Source organism: Salvia hispanica, chromosome 1 (assembly GCF_029641045.1).
Source record: "Salvia hispanica isolate PSC_SH4W2 chromosome 1, Shi_PSC_v1, whole genome shotgun sequence".
NCBI lineage: Eukaryota > Viridiplantae > Streptophyta > Magnoliopsida > Lamiales > Lamiaceae > Salvia > Salvia hispanica.
In genome coordinates this window covers 68,477,713-68,498,144 of record NC_142692.1, presented here as the reverse complement: position 1 = coordinate 68,498,144, position 20,432 = coordinate 68,477,713, and the positions used below count along the sequence as shown (strand labels likewise).

Below are 20,432 nucleotides of genomic sequence, written 5' to 3'. Positions count from 1 at the left end.
TGTATTAATTGGAGAGAGAAAGTTACCAAAAAATGAAATGTGTCATCTTAGTTGGGATAAACTAAAAAGGAAAACGTATCATCTTAGGCGGGACGGGGGGAGTAATTATTATTCCATCCTCCCTTAAAGTTTCTTACATATTTTTATTTTCATCCGTTTTATAAAATTTGATAGATTTCAAAGTTTACTACTTTCTCCGTCTTATAATAGGAGTCATATTTGGTTACGGTATGAATTTTAAGAAATGTAAGAAAAAAGTGTGTTGAATAAGTTAGTGGAATATGAGTTTCACTTGTATACATTAATTTTATAATAAAATATGAGTGGAATAAGTTGGTGGAACGTAGGCCTACTTATCATTTATGGTAAAAGTGAAATACGAATCTTATTGTGAAACTGACCAAAATGACAAAACATGACTTTTATTGTGGGACGGAGGGAGTATTTTTGGTAATGAACCTCATATTCTACTAACTAATTCTCATTCACATTTTATTATAAAACTAATTACTCCATAAAATTAGGACTTACACTCCACTAAATTTTTCTCGCTTTCCATTTATTTCTTAAACCCGTACTCTGTCGAAATGTGGCAAAATTTATATGATGGAGGGTATCGAAAATTTATCTAGTTCAGTTTTATGGTCATCTCCTTAACTTTAAAAAATTCTCAAAAATTATTAAAAAAAAATAAAAATTGACAACGGATAAAATGACTCAGTTTAACTTGAGTGCTGAAAATAATACGAATCAATTAACTTGGGACAAAGTATATTATTGTTATTTTCAACCAACGACTTCATTTTTATAATTAAATAGACGATGTTGTTTGAACTCGTTAAAAATGATATTTTTTGCATATGACTGAGATTATGATTGCTAACAAATCTAAATTTTATACTCCTTTATCGTCGTTTCCTATTTTTTTTAGCAAAAACTTTATTCTCTTTCATACTTTACATTTTTTTCCATTTTATTTTATTCTCACTTCACTTTAATCACTAATATCATTAAATCTAGTCCCAAAAAATATTCAACTAATTTTGGACAAAGAGAGTAATTTTATTGACAATTTACCTTGCATTTGTATGGAAAAGAAAAAATTATTTGAGTACAGCAGGGTATTAATAATATGCTTCCTCTTTCAACTAGGCTAAGATTCCAATCATTAATGTGTGTAAAATAATAGTTATAAATTAAAAATTATTTTATTCCAAATGTAGAATTTTGACAATTTTTAGGAAAAAATGCTAAAGAAGGATGGACATATATTAGCTGTCGATTTTCCTTACTAACTACATTTATTTAGAAGAACCGAGTAGAGTGCAATAAAATTCAAATAAAGCATTTTTCTGAATTACAAAAAAAAAAAAAATTTAAAATTGTTTGAGTTCACATGTTCGAATTTCATATATGTCGAAAATTTGATATTTTTAAAATTCGTATTGTTTCTTTCGTATGTATACGCTAACTCTGATTTGTATAGTAATTCAACACTAGCAGTCTACATTAGTGACCAAACTACAAATTTCTCACTCTTGCATTCAAAACCAAAACTCAAACAGTGATGGCAATTTGTAACCAACTTAACCCAAGTTCTGGTGAATGAAGTTATAAAATGTTGATCGAATGGCAAGCCCGGTCTCGCACAGCGATTAACGTGTAACGGCATGCCACAGCTATTCGACAAATGAGTATGAAAATGGGGTATACTTTACCATTGTAATCGGGGCAAATACAACATTAGACAAAAATGTGGTTCAAAGAGGCCACACCTCGTTATAGTTGGAGCTTCGCGTGCTCATAAGAACAAGCCAAATTCTCTTATTACTTACTCGGATCCTTTCAGAAGAAGAAACTCTCATTGCATCAAACAGATTTGAGAATGTGTGATACTTTGTGGGGGCATCAATTACAGAGGGCCTGGAAAAGTGCCATTTTCCCTCTGCTCGTTCCATCTATCGACCTGCAGCCACGAATGGAGGAGCAAGAATGAATGCAAGCTACATTACAGCTCAACAATGAGATTGTTTAATATGAGATTGACTCGTGTTTCATCTGGTTGTACTTATAACACTGATATGTATACATATAGTATTTATACAACCATACAGAGACATACCCATTCACCGGGGCAAAGAGAGCGATAGTATTTAGCAAATTTGTCACACTCAGGTGCTTCTTCACCCTTCGCAGCAACGCACCTGAAAAGATGTACCAATTTGAGGGACCATTGGCCTGATTTAGTGCATGGGAGAAGAACATATTTAGCTGGAAAGTTCAATTATATTAGTTCACCTACCGATGATACTCAATATATCTGGTGAAGCAGTGTCGAGTTTGGTTGGTAGTAGGGAAACGAAAGTCTGCTGGTGCAGTCTCAAGCTACAATGTGTGCATTTGGAAAAGGATAAATTGGTTAGCTTAATATATTAAGCAAAAGCATTAAAGCTAAAGGAGAGATTCTAATTGGTTAGAGATAAACCTTTATCTCGGGTGTTTCTTCAGCTTCTTGGTCAGCTGCGTCTCCAGATTCAGCACTGTCGCTGCTTTCTTCGCTGGGAGGAGAGTTGGTGTCATCAACAGAATTGGATTCCTTACTTTCTTCACTAGCAACATTTGCGGCTTCAGCACCCTCTCCAGCAACAGGAGCAGCTTCGCTTTCAACAGCAGTCGTATCTTCAGCGGGTTTGTCGTCAGATGAATTCACTGATTTTTCAGCCACAACTTCCTTTAGGTTTTTCTCAACCAGTAAATAGTCCTGTGCACCAAGAATCAAGTAGAATCAGAATGTTATTATAAATTAAAGCCCCACCACGTGCCTTAATGAGAGTTGGCCAAGCGGTAGAGAGGTTAATGCTCGAGTCCTCCGTGGCACGACCTTTAAATTTAAATTCATTTACCCATTAAAAAAAGATTGAATAAAATTAGAAAAAAATAAAAATAGTTTCTCTATTCCAGCCCTTTAAAGTCTTTCCTTGTGTAATCAACCTACAATGTCTAAGCCATGAGCATCATCATTTCAGAATAGAGCACAAAATGAACAGCAGAAGATGCATCTACCACAGGCATAAATGACTTCTTTGGAATTCTACTTCAGTAAATTAAACTAACCGATACAGATCATAGATTGTGTTTCCGAGTCAATAACAACATATTAATATAGACGTGCTCAGGTTAATTGGAGAAGAGTTGTGTTAGATTTTGAGGACAAAATATAGGTAAAGTATTAACTAAAAAAACTCCAATTAAATGTAATGACAGTTGCAAATAAATATTCTGCTGTTTACACCATACGTATTACTTTTTACAAGGTGAATATAGTAACAATTGACCCCGAAAGCAGCGAGTGGCTTTGGTGATTGTGACAATGGTGATTGGTGATGGTGGTGACAAAATTATGTTCTAATTGACCTCATCAATAATATTTTCCTAATTCTAGCAATGGAACTTTTTACATAAGTAGATAAATTTGTTGGCCACTCAACCATTAGTATTGGATAATGGTTAGCAAAGATCCTCTTGAGTAATTCTCCAAACATTTGGAACCATTCTATCTAATACAAATTAGATGCCAACAGATTAGTGATCTTTTGCTATATGTATATTATATTCATGATAAATGGTTTACCCATAATGCTCTTTGATCAAATTTTTTGTTCAGTAGAGCTGATGATTGTTGTTTCGAGGCTTAGTTTAAATCATTAAAGTATATACCTGAGTTACAAATTAAATATACCACCTTTATAACTAAGTTTAGATCATCTTAATAAAAACTAGCTGAAATTTGCAGGATATGAGTACTTATAACAAATGGACTATCCCCAATCAGTTCTATACTTTTATACATAATGATGTTTTCTTAAATCCTAACCTTTTTTAAAATCAACCAAAAACAAGAGATAATAAAAATCTCCAAAATTTAAAGCAACAATATACAGACTTCACAAAATCCCAAAAGCAATCACAATCAGACATCACAGCGAAGCAGATGAGGCAAAAGATTGAGCTTGACCACCAATTGATAGCCATCAAACTTCATACGAAAAACACCAATCCTTCAATCTAACAATTTTCAATATAAAACGAAAAAAAATCTGGTTTTTGTTACTTATTTTCCAGATTTTCGTAATATTCGACTAAAATTTCAGACGAATAGCTGTCCTTTTCCACAAAGCATACACATTATGCGACCAAATTCGAAAACCACGAAAACGAAAAATCAAAACAGAACTCTTGGCGAAAATTGTGGGGAAATGAAAATCCAATCAAATCTGAGGCGAAAATGAACCAGCCAAGGTAAATCTAAGATATTGGGGAATTGATCAGAAAGGGGGAAACAGATAGGGCTAACAAGATTTAACCAAAATATAAATCGGAGAAGTGAATAACATAGAAATCCGGTCCAGCAGAAAGTTACCTCAGCCAACGATGGGACCTTGGAAGCGTCAACGTCGGCCATTGTAGGAGGAACAGAGGCGGTGACGGCGGTGAGATTACAGTGACGAGAGAGGAGAGAGAAGGAGCAAAGCAAAGCAACTGAGATAGATACTGTTACTCAGCTCAAGTAATTGAAGGCCCAACAAGTATATAATATGGCCCAATACCAATATAAAATGGGCTCAATATATATTGTATTAATTTTTTGATAAAAATCATTTTACAAATCTATCTATGGGGTGCGTTGAAATGACACCATCTTTTAAAATAATATCATACCACATTTTCTAGCCAATCATTTGTTCACGTGGACGAATAATCAGCTGCCACGTGACAATCATAAAAAATACTCAGGGGTAAATTTTCTCGACCAACAATATTTAATACACTAGACAACAATTTACAGCAATTTTTTCTCGGCCAGCAATATCCAAATACGCTATTGCTGAATATGTGGTGTCACAGTGTCACTTTAAGAGGTGTTGTCATTTTAACACAAACTTCTATCCATTATATAGAGTCTAATTTCACCAAAAAAGAATATCCAGTCTCGTTTCACTTTATTCTAGTTTTGGTAGGTGGGTCTCGCGTTCGTGCGACTATAGTGTCACTCATAACTACTCCCTCCATCCCACAAGAATATGCACTATTTCTTTTAAATCTGTCACACAAGAATATGCACTTTCTAGTTTAGAAAACTTTTTCTCTCTAATAAGGCGAGACTCATTCTCCATCTCAAATCCAATCTCGACGTGACCATGACAGACAAAAAGTCAGGTATCACTGAATATTTGTAAAAACACACCATCCACAGAAAATAAGCAAAAACTCATACAACGAAGAAACAAAAAGATGAAGCTAATTCGCAATTATTAGAATCATATTTGAACATTTTTAAGATAGTACAAGTGAAACAAGCATCAAACTTCCTTACACAAGTTGAATCTGCAATATTCCCAATTATTATGCTAAATTTGCTAGAGAGGCCAAAATTAGGAAAAGAATCGATAAAAATGGCGCTAGAGCCTTTCCCGAGAACCATCAAAACTGTTCAATGCTTTGTCCGGCACGCCTCAACCTTACTAGCTCTTTAACCACATGCCGTACTGAGCATTTTCATTGATATAGTAGCCGGATATTGAAGCCCACGGTTCAACTTGTTGCCACCTTCCTTTTGACAATTCTCTTCCTTCTGGCCTTGGGCGCAGGTGCATCGCCCTCCACTTTAGAGTCGGGTTGCCCTTGTCTGATCCCAAGAAGCCCGAGTCCAGAGACAATGGCATTCTTGGATATGAACCATTTGGAAGAAGACTGGTTGGCACCTTCTGAAGGTCTGTTGTAAGCTTTCAGGAGATCCTCCGAGTGAACCAATGGATCCGCTTCGACACCCAGCCATGCCAATCTAGACGACTCTCCCACTTGAACATTCAGGACCCTGCATGGATTTGCATCCCACATTAACATCAAGAAGCCATGAGCAGAAAAGTACTAAATAATGCATCAAATTCATTATCAGCTTATAAAATGATAGGGTGAGATTATTAAAAAGGCAAACCTCAAAGCAGTGCTGAAGAACAGAGCTACTCCAATGACATCAAAGTAACTGGTTGTAGCTCTCTCAAAACCGCATAAGAGTTGATACCGCAGATTAGCATAAAGACCAAGGAAGGCTCCATAACCGAGTGCATTGGTGCTAACAGATGGAACGCTCACTGATAACCTAATAAAATCCATCGCCAAACAAAAATGTAAAGTGTCAAGAAGAAGCTCAGAATGTTACCAGAATAAGAACTAGGACATCATCGTTGTGATTATATATTTCTACCTTCCCTCCTTTTTCCTGGCAACAAAATTTGATAGAGCACCCTGTGCAGCTCCAGCCGTAAATCCTACCATACTTAGCTCTGCAGCTCTGTAAAGGAATGATAGAAGTCTCTTTTGGATGTCAAACTCTCTATATCTATAGCTACTTTCAAAAATATTGTTTGGGAGCTTTTGCAGAGTATTCTGCAAATCAGTTTGGAAGGTAGTTCCATATGAACGACAAGGGGCAAGGGACCAAACAACAATTGCATTGCAAGCTGTCACTGTGAGCACGTTGATGAGGGCAAGATCCCATTCTTGCTTTATTCTGAAACATGGAAATTTTAAGTGTTTAGTGAGTCCAGAGGCTCAGTGTAAGTGTTTTGCTACTTTAAAATGTACCTCTCTTTTCGATTCTGGATCTCCCACAAAACAGAGCAACCAATTGTACTTCCCTGCTCAAGAAGCATCCTCAGCATAAATGCTGGATCGGCAATCATCCTGTCAGAGGAAGTTCAGATAAAAATAAATAAAAAATGGTTCCAAATATAATTGGTAATGCGGAAATATTTTGAGGCTTAAAGTGATATTTACCATAACATAACATAACAGATGTTCAAGATGATTATTACTAACAGAGATTCATACAAACAGAGACTTTTTGTTCGCCTTAATTTTAATAATATAGATAGTTGTTTCAAAGGCATATCAAAAACTTTTATTACAAAGTTGCAGTCAAGGTTTTAAAAGATGGAATTGAGGCGTGTGGCTACACAGTACTCAGACTCATAAGCTCAGAGTACAATGAAAAACCAACAACAAATCACATGGTTTATATTCCAGATGATATCAAGAATGCAATTTTAAGAACATATCTTTCAATATATTTTTATGTTCAATTTATTTGGAAAATAAAAACTCCTACAACCAACCTGCCAATAAATGCTCTAGACAGTCCTTGGGGAAGAGACCGTGATATGAACCTTGCCGTGGTTGGCCTGGCATTGATTGCAAGAAACTTAACCAATTGAGCAGAACTAACCATACCCTGTAAACAAGCGAACATCAGACATAGTCCTCAAAAACGAGGGGGACATTATGGGCATATCATTACCATTTCATAAGCTTGACGTAACCCAGCAGGCAAATCCATAATCGTCTTTTGCCACTCATTTAATACAGCATCAACAAATTTCCTGTCAAACAACTGCAGATAACATTTGAGTGTTAGCCAGAAAGTGCTAGACAATTACTGGAGTATTAAATAGATTAGTCTTTGTGACCACTTTTGTTTGTCACTAGACAGATTTGTTCATTACCTCCCCAAGAATGATCCTTCTCCTAAATGGCCCACCCTCGTCTCCCTCATCACCCTCATCAAAATCATCAAAGTAATCATCATCATCGCCACCATCATCGCCTCCATCACCACCTCCGTGACTAAGACCCTTCCCCTGATTGCCACCTCCACCCCCAGTGTCAATCTGACATTACAAAGAGAATCACCCATATTACATTTAAAACCATGAAAGTAGGTTTAAGAAGACAATCTAAAGAAGAGAGAGTGGGCATGCAAATAGTTTAGCAATGGAGAGTTCCAGCTCTGAAACATCTAACCAAGAAGGCTCAAATTACTATCAGCATCACTAAAGATCAGAAACCCTATAAATTAGAGCTATGAAGCGTAAAATGATGAATCCAACTGCGCCAATGGTACAGATTACAGAATGAGGTTTCCGTGGACCAAAAATTAATTAATTTATAGCAATGGACGTCGGAATTCAGCCACTAAAGATGAACTTAAAGGCTCGAGTTCACCAATAAAAAAATAGCAGAATAGCAGATACCTTGTAAGCTGAAGGATTATTCGATTGATCGAGAGAAATGGATAAAATAGAACTATGCAAACATAATTAGCCACAGATAACCTCCTCTATCCATTATAAGTCCTCAGAGAAGAACTCAATACTCCCTTAAAACTGCATAAATCCACCTCAAACCTCTCAAATAATTTCTTACAGAATGAGTTGTCCATGGACCAGAAACTCGTAAATTAACAATGGAGGATGGAATTCAGTCACCAACGATTAATCAACAGAAGATGAGCATAAAGGCTCCTCAATCAAACATTACCAGATACCTTGAAAGGTGAAGGACTACTCAGTTACTCGAGAAAATGGATAAAATAGAATTAACACAAACATCATTTCCAACAGATATCCTTCCCTATCCATTCCTTAACCGCATAAATCCACCATAAATCTCTCAACTAATTTCTTACTAGAATCAACTGTGCATAACTTAAGAAATTCAAAACTACCTGAGGACTAGACTTAGTTTCCTTCTTCGTCATATCGAGCTTCGATTTCTCCAAGGTAACAGCTCCAAACGCCCCGTACTGCCCGCCCTTCATAGTGGGGCCAAATTCCACGGAGCTCGACGACGGAGCATCCGGAGACGCCTGAAAGCATCGCTCAAGGTGCGCATTCGTGTCGCCGTCCACCAGCGAAGAAGACGAAGCGACAATCGCAAAATAACGCCTCCGCCGCCTCCCGGCGAGCGGCGGCGGCGATAAACGCAGGGAGACGGTTGAAATCGGCTGCAGCGGCTTGGACGATAGGGATTTGGTCGTTGGCGCGAGGGGCATAATCTGCGCCGTTTGGAACACTGAATGAGACATGTTTCGCGTTGATTTTCCGATTCGAATCGGGTCTAAGCAAGCTGGATAGTGGAATTGAAGATTGGAGCTTCAATTTGCAGCGGAGGATTGGATTTTCCGCTTGAGCTGTTTCCTCCCTGAGAGAGAAGAAGAAGAGAGAGAAAGAGATTAGGGGTTGAGGGTGAAGTTAAGGTTTTGATTGACTCACTGTAACTCGAAGGTGAGTCGACTCGGTACCGTATCCTATTTCATTTTTATTTATCATTTTTTTAAATATTTGCACAAATTCCACGGTGGAGTTAGGTGGGATTCGGGATCCAATGCTAAGAGCAGCCGCAACACAGTCTAGTTCGAGGCTGCACGGGTGGCTAAGGTTCGCGTCCGGTTCATCTACATAGCGGGAGAGGTTTCATGGTGCCAAATTATAATGTGAGGCCGGATGTGGGTTGCATATGTGTCGAATTCATCAGCGATCTTTGTCCCCAAACATTTTCACCCTATTGTTTCCTTGAATACTACTCATTGATCAACTCACGCACATATTAAATTTTGTCGAATTAATCCGCGATCTTTATCCTCAAACATTTTCACTATATTGTTTCCTCAAATACTGCTAGATCAACTCACGCACATATTAAATTATTTCTCTTAATTCATCTCTATAAAATTCGTTCTCTAGAATTGGATTTATAAATCCTTAAGGAGAAAATTGAAATTCCAATAGTGAAACCTCTGCTTACTTGTTAATTGAATTAAAATTGATTGGGCTTATACCTTAGGGCCCTTGGTCATGTTTCTGATAAAAATGAAATAGCCACAGTGTTTGAAAAATCAATTTACTTTCAAATTAATCCAAACTTTGAAAAATTAATTTACTTTTAATCAATTCAATTCAGTTAAGAAAAATTGTCAGTTTGTTAGTGATAATATCAAGTGCACACTGCAAAAAATCATGAAATTTTATCAAATTTCGTTGTCTCGTAGCTTCTAAAAGTGGATTAGAAAAACCATAAAATTTTAGATTTATTCTCAATTATCTCGTAACGAAAGAGTATATAATTGCCTAAGTTTAAGATATTATTCCTATATTTTGACCAATTAATGATATTTTCTTTAAAAAAAAGACAACATTGTTTATTTCACCGATATTGTATAGGCTTTTTGATTTTTATTTATATACCAACTTAACTTATTTATATTGTTAAGCTACTTTCCCACCAATGGTTTTTGAAGCTATTTTATTTTCCTTGTGTCCACTCTCCTCCTTTCTCAATATATCCATAAACATCATTCAGCTCGCTCTAATCCTTTGTTTTCAACAATTTACAAGTAAAAAAGTGCCAAAATCAACCAAAATTATGCATAAGAAACATACAACTTTTTTTACTCAAAATACATAAGATACATGAAGCATATATACAAGAATCAGAAGACCTTCCAGGCACCATCCATCTCTTTCACGACGCATGTTATACACACGACAAAGAAGCATGACACACATTGAAATCCAGGCTCATCATACCTATCTTCATGACATAGGTCGCATCTCTTTTTCTTGGTTATGATTTCAAATCTAAGAGGATGATCATGAATACCGGAAATCACATACGGCTCTGCCCCATATTTGACGTTTCTATACTCACCGGACGTAGCGGGAAAGCATTTGGTATGAAAGGATTGATCGCAGTCCCGGCAGTGATACATCCAGTTCTTGGGGTGAATATAGTGTTCGCAGTTGCTGCAATAGAACTCACCGGGACGGTTAACATATGCATCATATGTCAACCACAATAAGTGTTTTTCCAATCTATGCTTATTTGTTGTTGGTAGCATCACACATGCACCACACACACGGAATCTGCAGCTATTACATTTGTATTGTCCCTTTTGTGGAGTTATAAACCCATAACAGTTACCACAAAATCCAGACATATATTCGCCTGCGACTAGCTTGAGATAATTATGTCGTGGGTGAGCTGCGTGCTTTATGGTGTTGGGCAAAGAAGCACACTTGATGTCTATATTGAATTCGCATTCTTCGCCAGTACAAGTGTAATAGAGCCCATTCTTATAAGCATCGCAAACACGACATAGTATCCAACTTGTTAGCTTGTCAACATTTCCAAGCATTAAGTTGTGATCTTTGAGAGGATGAATAGGAAGTGAGGGGATGTTTAGTGGTAACTTGAAGCAAGACAAGTGAAGAGAGTATTTACATTCATCACAACTCATATAACCATTCTCATACTCACCATCATCATCTGTTTGTTTCCTTTTCATGTATAGCCAATATGCACCCGTCACATATTAATTCCGATCTTGGAATACTATCACAATAATCTTCATCATCTCCTTCTTCATCATATTTTTTCCAGTGATTATGAGAAGATGATGATTAAGACGACGAAAATGTAATAAAAGTTAGTAAATGAGGGTGATTGGAGAAGTTATACTTGCCACCAATGTTGTGATTGTCATGATCACGAGGGACAAGAATTCGTCCACTTTCTCGCTTAACGAAAGATACGATCATCTTCTCATACATGTCATCTACTGCCATTGGAAATTTGGTAACCTCTTTCTCATCATCAGTTGCAATTTCATTTTCATCCTTAGTGAATCTGAAAGAAAATCAACCAAAACAATTAATTAAATCATAAACCCAAAATGTAAACATACATGTGTTTGACATGAATAAATAGTACTAGTAAAAAGGAGTATTACGTGGAGGTGGTGCAGTTGAGATGGACGACATATCTGCATAGGTGGCAATGATAGACCCAACGTCGCAATGACAAAGTTGTGTTGCATATAGCACAATCAAATTCATAGCGGATGTACTCAAGGGGAGGATAAAAGGCGAGGGAGAGAGAGTGGTGATGATGAGGGAAGTCCTTAGACTCGGGGAGGAGTGCACAACTCTCGTGTATCCAGTAGTCGCATATGTTGCAGGTGTAGGAGTCCCCTTTCTCAGTGGCACCACAGGCATCGCAAGGGAATGGGCACCACCTTGTCTTCTTGGACACCAAAGGGGCTGACACCCATTAGTCTAAAAGAACTTCGTGCCTCAAGCCACTTATCACCCTTACCACAACTAATAAGAAGGCTGAGGTCTTTCCCCCGGGACATGCAACCTATCCTAGATCAAAGTGCAAATATTTAATGCAGAAAAGAAGTTTTTCTAATGGTAAGGGCTTAGTTCCCATGTCAGCTGAGTTTTTATCTGTATGCACTTTTTGAAGAAACACTTCACCTTTTTCTACAATATCCCTAATGTAATGAAACCTTACATCTATATGCTTTGTCCTATCATGGAACACAGGGTTTTTACATAACTGAATAGCAGATTGAGAATCAGAAAACACATAATCCTGCAAATTAGTATTATCAACAACATTTTGAATTCCACTAGGGCTATGTATCACATTCTGGGCAGGAATAGGGGAGGGATTCCTAACATGACTATCATGCTCATTGTCATTCACATTTTGGCCAGACACATCATGAACAATATTTGGATTTCCTTCATCAGGAGTCTCATTAGGTGTATAGACTGAATATGTGTTCCAAAATGGCTGCTCCACCTCACTTGGAGCATCACTGGGATGCTCCACTCCAGTGAGTGTATCTGTGGACTCCACCCCATTGAGGGGTTCATTGTCCACATCTATAGGATCTGGGCTACTTGTCAACCTAAGCAGGAGAATTCATCTTCATTGAAGACAACATCCCTACTTATTATGACCTTGAACCCAGGTTCATCCCTAAGTCAGACCCTATACCCTTTGACACCCTCAGGATAACCTAGAAAAACACATTTCCTAGATCTAGGCTCAAGTTTATCAGACTTAGTATGCACACAGTACAACCAAAAACCCTTAGGTGAGAAAAGTTAAGAGGCTTTCCATAGAATACATATTCAGGACACTGACCAACCAGAGGCACAGAAGGAGACCTATTTACCAAATAAGTAGCAGTTAATAAAGCCTCACCCCAAAACTTTTTTGACAATCCAGACTTAGAAAGCATGCATCTCACTTTTTCAAGTAAAGTTCTGTTCATTCTCTCAGCAACCCCATTTTTTTTGTGGGATATAAGGCACAGTTTTATGTCTTTTTATTCCAAAACCATCACACAAGTCATTCATCTGATTGTTATAAAACTCCAGGCCATTATCAGTTCTAATAGCCTTGATTCTTGCCAGTCTGAGTTTCAATCAAAATTTTCCAAGTTTTCAGTTTTTCAAACACCTCAGACTTATGTCTCATCAAAAAACACCACACTTTTCTGAAAAAATCATCAATCACAGACAAGAAGTAAACACATCCAGAGTAAGAAGACACAGAAGCAGGCCCCCAAACATCCATATGCAAATATTCAAGGATACATGTACTCACATTTTCAGGTGCAGGGGTAGAAGGGAAGGAGACCCTATGCTGTTTACCCAGCACACAAGAATCACAGAAAGGCAACTCACTGTGAACATCATTATCAGACAGGATGACATGCTTTTTTAGAATACTCAGGCCTTTAGCACTCATGTGACCTAGCCTATTATGCCACAACATGGTTCTATCAGATTTAACAACATTGGCAAAGGCTTTTTCACATGTAAGAGGCACAACAGTACGGACATATAAACCACATTTCTTTTTAGCCTTAAACAGGCACATAGATCATTTGCAAATTTTCATACAGCCTTCCCCCACTTCCCCCCCATACCCTCATTTTCAAGAGCAGTACAAGACATCAAATTATAGCACAGATCAGGAACATATCTCACATCCTTCAAGTTGAGCATATAACCATTTTCAAACTTCAAACACACAGTGCCAATACCAAGAATTTCACACTTCTTGTCATCAGCCATTGACACAAAAGTTTTTATTATAGGTTTCAGCTCAGAAAACACTTCCTTAAAAGGACTCACGTGATAAGTACATCTAGAATCACATAGCCAGTTATTAGATGTAAAGGGGCAAGCAGGAGCAGCATTAACAAATTGCAGATCATGCACCATAAACACAAAATCATTAACATTGTCATAAGTAGCAACATTGACAAGAGTTTCAACCTGGGAGTTGTTGTTGGGGAACTTATTCTTCTTAGGCTTAGTACAATCTCTCTTGTAGTGCCCAATATCTCCACAGTTGAAACACTTCCTATAGGTTTTAGGATCCTTACTTCTATTCCTAGACCTAAACTTTTTCCTTGAGTTTGAGGTATTACTAGAACCACTACTGGGCTCATTGCCCCCTCTAGATTTAGATCTTCCTCTGACATTCAAAACCTTATTATAGGCATTCTTATCAGCAGCTCTCTCCTTAAGTTCAAGTTCCTTAGATTTCAGGGAGCTAATAGTGAGGTCTAGAGGAGCAGAATCCCTACCACTTTATGGCAGCCTTAACATCACTATAGGAATCAGGTATGACATTCATAAGGGTTATACTAGTGTATTCATCTATGGTTTTATCACCTGATCTCTTAATGTCCTGAATCTGAAACCTATCCACATTGTCATCAATATCCTTAGCAAGGTCAAGCATAAACTTGAACTGCTTTTCAAGCAAGTACATCCTAGAAGACATAGAGGTTTCAGTATACAGAGTATCAAGCAATTTCCACATTTCAGCAGCAGATTCCTCATGATCAACTTTCCTAATCACAAAATCAGACAGATTTAACACAATAGTAACCCTAGCCAGATCATTCATTTCATCAATCTTATCATGAGTAGTATCCTCAGGCAAAGTACCATCAACAACTTTGAAAACTTTTTGTTGAATTAAAACACATTTCATTTTCTGTTTCCAAATAGCAAAATCATTTTTACCATTATAAGGAACCAAACCAACAAGTTGAGCCATCTTAGCAAGAATTTTAGCAAGAACCCAGGAAGCAAGACAGAAACACAAGGCCTTACAAACCTGAGAACACAGAGACATACACAACAGCACAAGAAACATCAACACAAGTTTCTCAGAACAGTTAAAGATCTCAAATCCTTGACTGTCACGAGCAAGACTGGCCAAGGCTATCCCAGCTCGCAATCACTCACTTTTGGAGGGCGCAGGGCGTCACTTGGGCAGTGTAGAATGCTTGGTGGTCAAGTAAAATGAGATCACAAGATCACAGAGGACAAGCACCAACGGAAGCAAAACATAGAGAAAGCACAGAAGAAGTCCTAAGCCTTTGCCGGAGGCTGTCTACTAGAAACAAGATCCCAAGCCTATAGATGGCACTAAACAGAAAAGAAAACAAAAGAACAGGAGATTAAGCCAATTTACCAGAGCAAACCCTCACTCGAAGGAAGATTCCACTTGCCCACCTCCTTAAGCGACTTGGCGTGCCGTCCTAGTCCCCCCGTGGCTCTGATACCACTGTAGGGATCAGACTAGGGACGGATTCACTAATTACCAAGACCTCTTTGTTCTTCATTAGGAGAGCTCATTCAAACTCTAACCACGAGACTGATAGTATCAAGATTTACAAAGTTCGAAAGTAAGAATGCAAAGTCTAGCTATTACAATCAATATCGAACTCTAGCTAAATCTTGAATCTCCACCACCTGCATACTTAATAAACTTGTCAGTAAGACAAAACTAGACCCTCTCGGATCTAAACCAGTTAATCAAGTGAACCACAGATAAAGAAAAAATACAGAGCAGATCAAGGTAGTGGCTCAGCCACCCGCCAATAGTACAAGTCTATTCTCCAGAACCCTAAATCCAAGGGAGCAACCGTTGAATCCACAAGTGATTCACCTCACACCGCAGAGATCAACACCAAGAACTCCTTCACATCGGACCTAGAACTCAAGAACACAACCTCACACGAAGTCTCTCACAAACCAAAACCCTAGGTCTCACAACACAGCCGGCAACCGAAGTAGTTGCCTCCACCGGTCAATACCTCTGTCAATCGCACAGAACCACCGCGAATAACCCCAAGGAAACCACCGGAAAAGCCATCGGAGAAGAAGAGTAAACAGAGAGAAGAGCGAGTTTCTCAGACTAGAGAGAGAGAGAGTTGAAAGGAGAAAGAATCGAATGAATGAGACTCGAAGAGTCTCCTCTCACATAACTAACACGCATCACAATCCAACGGCTCAGAGCCTTGATCCGAGTGGGTGTACACATGGCATCATCTGGACGTAGAGGTAAGTAGATTGGACTCAGCCCAAACTAATATCACATGGGCTACACAAATATACAACCCAAATGAAATTCCACCACAAATATATTCAACATGCATAAAAACAAACATTTAGCCAATAACATAAATACAACAATCTAAAATGGCACACAAACAATTAAAAAAGAGTAGTTTGATTCAATTTGAATCGGATGGCATGGGCATCTAATACGATGAGATATCGTATCTGACTGATCGTCGATAAGGGGACCAAGGGGAGGTTCGTTCGCGGAGGATTTCTCCATCGAGCAACCACCGTCTACTAGGGTTTTTCCGTGAGGAAGAAGGTAACTTGCGAGGAAAGAAAATAAGCGATAAAAATTAGGGTAAATTCCGGTATATTGATAATCATTCTCAATGTACAGCAGTACGGAATCCCTTTATATATGACTAAGGACCCTAAGTTTGGTTCGACTCGATCAATTCCGGGAAAGAACCAACAAGAAAACCCGAAACGGAGCTTATAATTACGCTCGACTCTAAAAGATAAATATTAAAATAGTTTCACAAAAATAACGATAATATCTTAAACAATAAAATAAAATAAACATTAAACATAAAATAAACATTATACATGAAATAAACAATAAACATAGGTTTGGGAGCTCTTGTATTGCTATCACCTCTTCCTACTCATCTGCGGTTGCCTCCTCCTCGGTCTCTTCCGACTCTAGCTGTTCCTCATAGTGCACCATAACCGTCTCCTCAGGTGGTGTAGTCCTCGTGCCCATATCAGCATCTTCAATGTGTTTCACACCACAAGGTTTACATGCGACAAAGAAGCATGACTCACATTGAAATCCAGCCCCATCATACAATCCAGGATTATGATAATATGTGCGCCAATCAGAGACCACATAGCTATCAACATGGCATAGATCACATCTCTTCTTCTTAGTTATGATTTGAAATCTAAGACGGTGGTGAGGATCATGAAAATTGGAGATCACATACCGCTCTGTTCCAAAGTTGATGTTTCTGTAATAACCCGACGTAGCAGAAAAGCATTTGGGATGAAAGGATTGATCGCAGTCTCGGCAATGATACATCCAGATCCTAGGATTCATTTGATCTTCGCAACTGCTGCAGTAGAAGTCACCAGGACGGTTAACATAGGCATCATATGTCAACGACAACAAGTGCTTCTCCGATCTATGCTTATTTCTTGCTGGTAACATCACACACCTGTCACACACACTGAACCTACAGCTACTGCATCTGTATTTTCCCGCATTCAATCGTGGATGTATTATCTTAAAACAGCCAGCGCAAAAATCAGGCCAGATATTATCTTCTGTGAGTACCTCTAGCTTGAGATGATTATGCCGTGGGTGAGCTGCATGTTTTATGGTGTTGGGCATAGAAGCACACTTGATATCTATCTTGAAGGAGCAGCTAGCGCTTGTACAAGCGTAATAGAGCCCATTTGATAAAGCAAGACAAATGTTACAGAATATGCAATCTGTGAGCTTGCCAACATTTCGAAGCATTAGTTTGTGATTGTTTTTAGGATGAAGTGGATGATTGGGAATCTCAGGTGGTAAGTTGAAGCAGGACAAGTGGAGAAAGTATTTGCATTCATCACAACTCATGTAACCACTCTCATACCCATCGTCACTTGTTTGCTTCTTTTCATGTATAGCCAGTGTGCACCCATCACATATTAATTCCGATCTTGGAATACTATCAAAATCATCTTCATCATCATCTTCTTCTTCGTCATCTTTTTTGTAGTGATGATGAGATGATGATGATGATGATGACGACGACGAAAATGTAATAAAAGTTAGTACATGCGGGTGACACGAGAAGTTATACTTGCCACTGATGTTGTGATTGTCATGAGCATGAGGGACAAGAATTTGTCCACTTTCTCGCTTAACGAAAGGTACGATCAGCTCCTCATACATGTCCTCTACTGTTATTGGAAAAATGGTTGTTACCTCTTTCTTATCATCAATTGCATTTGCATTTTCATCATCAAACCTGGAAGATAATCAATGAAAAGTGTTAATAAAGCCCAAAATGTAAACATGCATGTATTGACATGAGTAAATATATAGTGAGAAGTGTTACATGGAGTTGGCGCAGTTGATATGGACGACATAACTGCAGAGGTTGCAATGATAGACCCAACGTCTGCATGGCAAGGTTTTGTTGCATACAGCACACTCAAATTCATATTCGATGTACACAGATGGAACATCAAAGGCGAGGGACAGAGAGTGGGCAGGGTGATGACGAGGGAACTCCTTAGACGCAGGGAGGAGTGCGCAGCTCTCGTGTATGGAGTAGTCGCAAATTGTGCAGGTGTAGGAGTCCCCTTTCTCAGTGGCACCACATGCATCGCAGGGAAATGGACACCACCTTGTTTTCTTGGAAAATCGTAGCTCATGCTGAGGGTGGCTTAGATGCATCATTACCGGCTGCGCTGAATCCTTATCGTTAACGCCACCCGCACATCGCAAATGGATCTCGAATCCATCACAACTCCCTTGTCTACATTTGTAGCTTAACCCCGTATACCCACCCTTTCTACAAATTGCACATTCTTTGAATCCGTAAGAAGCACGCAATGCAAGTGAGTGTGAGGGATGGATAGGATGCATAATCTCTTGAGGCATTTCCATGCATTCTTTGTGTAACCACCAACGGAATCCACACCTGAGGCTGCATCCGTAAGTTGCATCTCCAGGTAAAATGTATCTCTGACAACCATAACACCATGAATCGTAATCGCTTTTCCGGGCCGAGTCGGGGATCAGACTCAGCGGATGTTCATGAATCACATGAGTAAAACTCTCACCCTCCATTTCTTTCTTTTTTTTCTCTGAACAACTCTTTTTTTTCTTTTTCCCTCTCCTTATCACTACTCAAATTGGAAAAGATAACATTAATTCCTATATGTAGACCATTTAATGTGTATTAAAATGATGCAAAACTTTGAGTAACTATTAATACAAAGAATCATGCGGCAACGCAAGTTAAGAATATGCAAAAGGTAACACGTATTCTTTTTTTTATGTCTTCACAAACAAAGAAAAGTAAAAGTAAAAATTAAATTTGGAGCACGAACAAAGAATATATAAAATGTACTGTAAGTATTACTTAGTAAATAATACTCCCTCCGTCCACGCAAAATAGACCACATTGTGAATGACATGTGTTTTAATGTGGAATTGGTAAAATAAAAGAGAAGGAAAAAAAAAGAGTAGTGTTAGTGAAATGTGAGGTTCATATTATTATTAGTGTTTAATTATGTTAGATAGAAAATGTGAGGTCCTTTTTCAAACTTGGTCTATTTTTCGTGGACAACCAAAAATGGGTAATGTGGTCTATTTTTCATGGACGGGAGTGGTGATATCAATTCCGTCGAATTAAGTCACGCATTCATTTATTGATCCTAGAAAAGTGAAAAACAAATAAAAATTATAATGAGATATTGTTTTGTTATTGCAACCTTAAAAATAGTACTCCCTCTGTCCACGAAAAACAGACAAAATTGTGAATGACACGGGTTTTAATGTATAATTGGTAAAGTAAGAGAGAGATAGGAAAAGTAAGAAAAAGAGGGAGGAAAAATATAGTGAAATGAGTGTTAGTGGATTGTGGGGTACACATTTAGAATGATGTATATGATTAGTAATGGTTGAAAACTTTTCTTTTTGAACTTAGTCTATTTTTTATGGACGGACCAAAATGACAAAACTTATCTATTTTTCATGGACGGATGGAGTATTACACACACCACGTTTACTTTTCTCAAATTTCATCAAGATAAGAAAGAAAAGTAAAGGGAAATAAACAAAAGTAAAAGAAATAAAGAAAAGGAAAGAGAAGGAAATGAAAATAAAGTAAATCCATCACGAAATTAGAAGGGAAAAAAAGAAAAATTATGTAAATAGTACTCACAGTCAAAGAATCAAGCAAACTTGGAGTGGGAGCAAGAATAGATAAAAGGTAAACTGTATTATGAAATATTAGATTCTAATCTTCATGTAGTATTATCAAAACACTAGTTTGACCTTTATATATATTGATATTACTTTGATCAATTAAAACTGACGTGTGACATTAAGGTTGGTCTTCAAGATTCTTTCAATTCAAAAGAAAACAACATGAGACAGAATTAATATACTACTATAAATTGTGTAAATCAAATCAAATTAAATTAAATGTTGGTAATGAATTATTAATATAATTAACTAATTAGAATTTCCTTTCACAAAATTAGATGTGAATATCAGAATATGTGATAGATAATCCTTTCGATATCGATATAAAGAACTACTATTAGATTAATTTGTTTGGTAGAAAATGCGGGCATAGCACGAGA

General features: G+C 37.7%; 3 protein-coding genes across 3 annotated transcripts; all 3 read right to left on the bottom strand.

Moving 5' to 3' along the window:
* Nucleotides 1-1,543: 1,543 nt before the first annotated feature.
* LOC125224549 (uncharacterized) lies at nt 1,544-4,574 on the bottom strand. Its single transcript, XM_089057582.1, has 5 exons — nt 4,421-4,574; nt 2,486-2,761; nt 2,303-2,385; nt 2,123-2,204; nt 1,544-1,966 (listed from the first exon to the last, which is right to left on the bottom strand). The coding sequence occupies exons 1-5, from the start codon at nt 4,460-4,462 to the stop codon at nt 1,913-1,915; spliced, it is 537 nt and encodes a 178-aa protein (XP_088913708.1). The 5' UTR covers nt 4,463-4,574; the 3' UTR covers nt 1,544-1,912.
* Nucleotides 4,575-5,293: 719 nt separating this feature from the next.
* LOC125223065 (protein RETICULATA-RELATED 5, chloroplastic-like) lies at nt 5,294-9,094 on the bottom strand. Its single transcript, XM_048126026.2, has 8 exons — nt 8,564-9,094; nt 7,563-7,727; nt 7,358-7,450; nt 7,176-7,291; nt 6,646-6,744; nt 6,266-6,571; nt 5,996-6,160; nt 5,294-5,875 (listed from the first exon to the last, which is right to left on the bottom strand). Exons 1-8 carry the CDS (start codon nt 8,921-8,923, stop codon nt 5,593-5,595), a joined length of 1,587 nt encoding a protein of 528 aa, XP_047981983.1. The 5' UTR covers nt 8,924-9,094; the 3' UTR covers nt 5,294-5,592.
* A 7,348-nt stretch (nt 9,095-16,442) lies between these two features.
* Nucleotides 16,443-18,951, bottom strand: LOC125185112 (uncharacterized). The gene is made up of 2 exons (XM_089062380.1): nt 18,173-18,951; nt 16,443-18,082 (listed from the first exon to the last, which is right to left on the bottom strand). Exons 1-2 carry the CDS (start codon nt 18,907-18,909, stop codon nt 16,726-16,728), a joined length of 2,094 nt encoding a protein of 697 aa, XP_088918506.1. The 5' UTR covers nt 18,910-18,951; the 3' UTR covers nt 16,443-16,725.
* Nucleotides 18,952-20,432: the final 1,481 nt, after the last annotated feature.

Coding starts and splice junctions, on each gene's coding strand:
- LOC125224549 (XM_089057582.1), bottom strand. CDS start 4,462: ATGGCCGACGTTGACGCTTCCAAGGTCCCATCGTTGGCTGAG. Junction 2,762..4,420: donor AGGTCCCATCGTTGGCTGAG/GTAACTTTCTGC, acceptor CTTGGTGCACAG/GACTATTTACTGGTTGAGAA. Junction 2,386..2,485: donor AAGAAACACCCGAGATAAAG/GTTTATCTCTAA, acceptor CACACATTGTAG/CTTGAGACTGCACCAGCAGA.
- LOC125223065 (XM_048126026.2), bottom strand. CDS start 8,923: ATGTCTCATTCAGTGTTCCAAACGGCGCAGATTATGCCCCTCGCGCCA. Junction 6,161..6,265: donor GCCAGGAAAAAGGAGGGAAG/GTAGAAATATAT, acceptor GGATTTTATTAG/GTTATCAGTGAGCGTTCCAT. Junction 5,876..5,995: donor TTCTTCAGCACTGCTTTGAG/GTTTGCCTTTTT, acceptor AAATCCATGCAG/GGTCCTGAATGTTCAAGTGG.
- LOC125185112 (XM_089062380.1), bottom strand. CDS start 18,909: ATGGAGGGTGAGAGTTTTACTCATGTGATTCATGAACATCCGCTGAGT. Junction 18,083..18,172: donor ATCAACTGCGCCAACTCCAT/GTAACACTTCTC, acceptor ATTATCTTCCAG/GTTTGATGATGAAAATGCAA.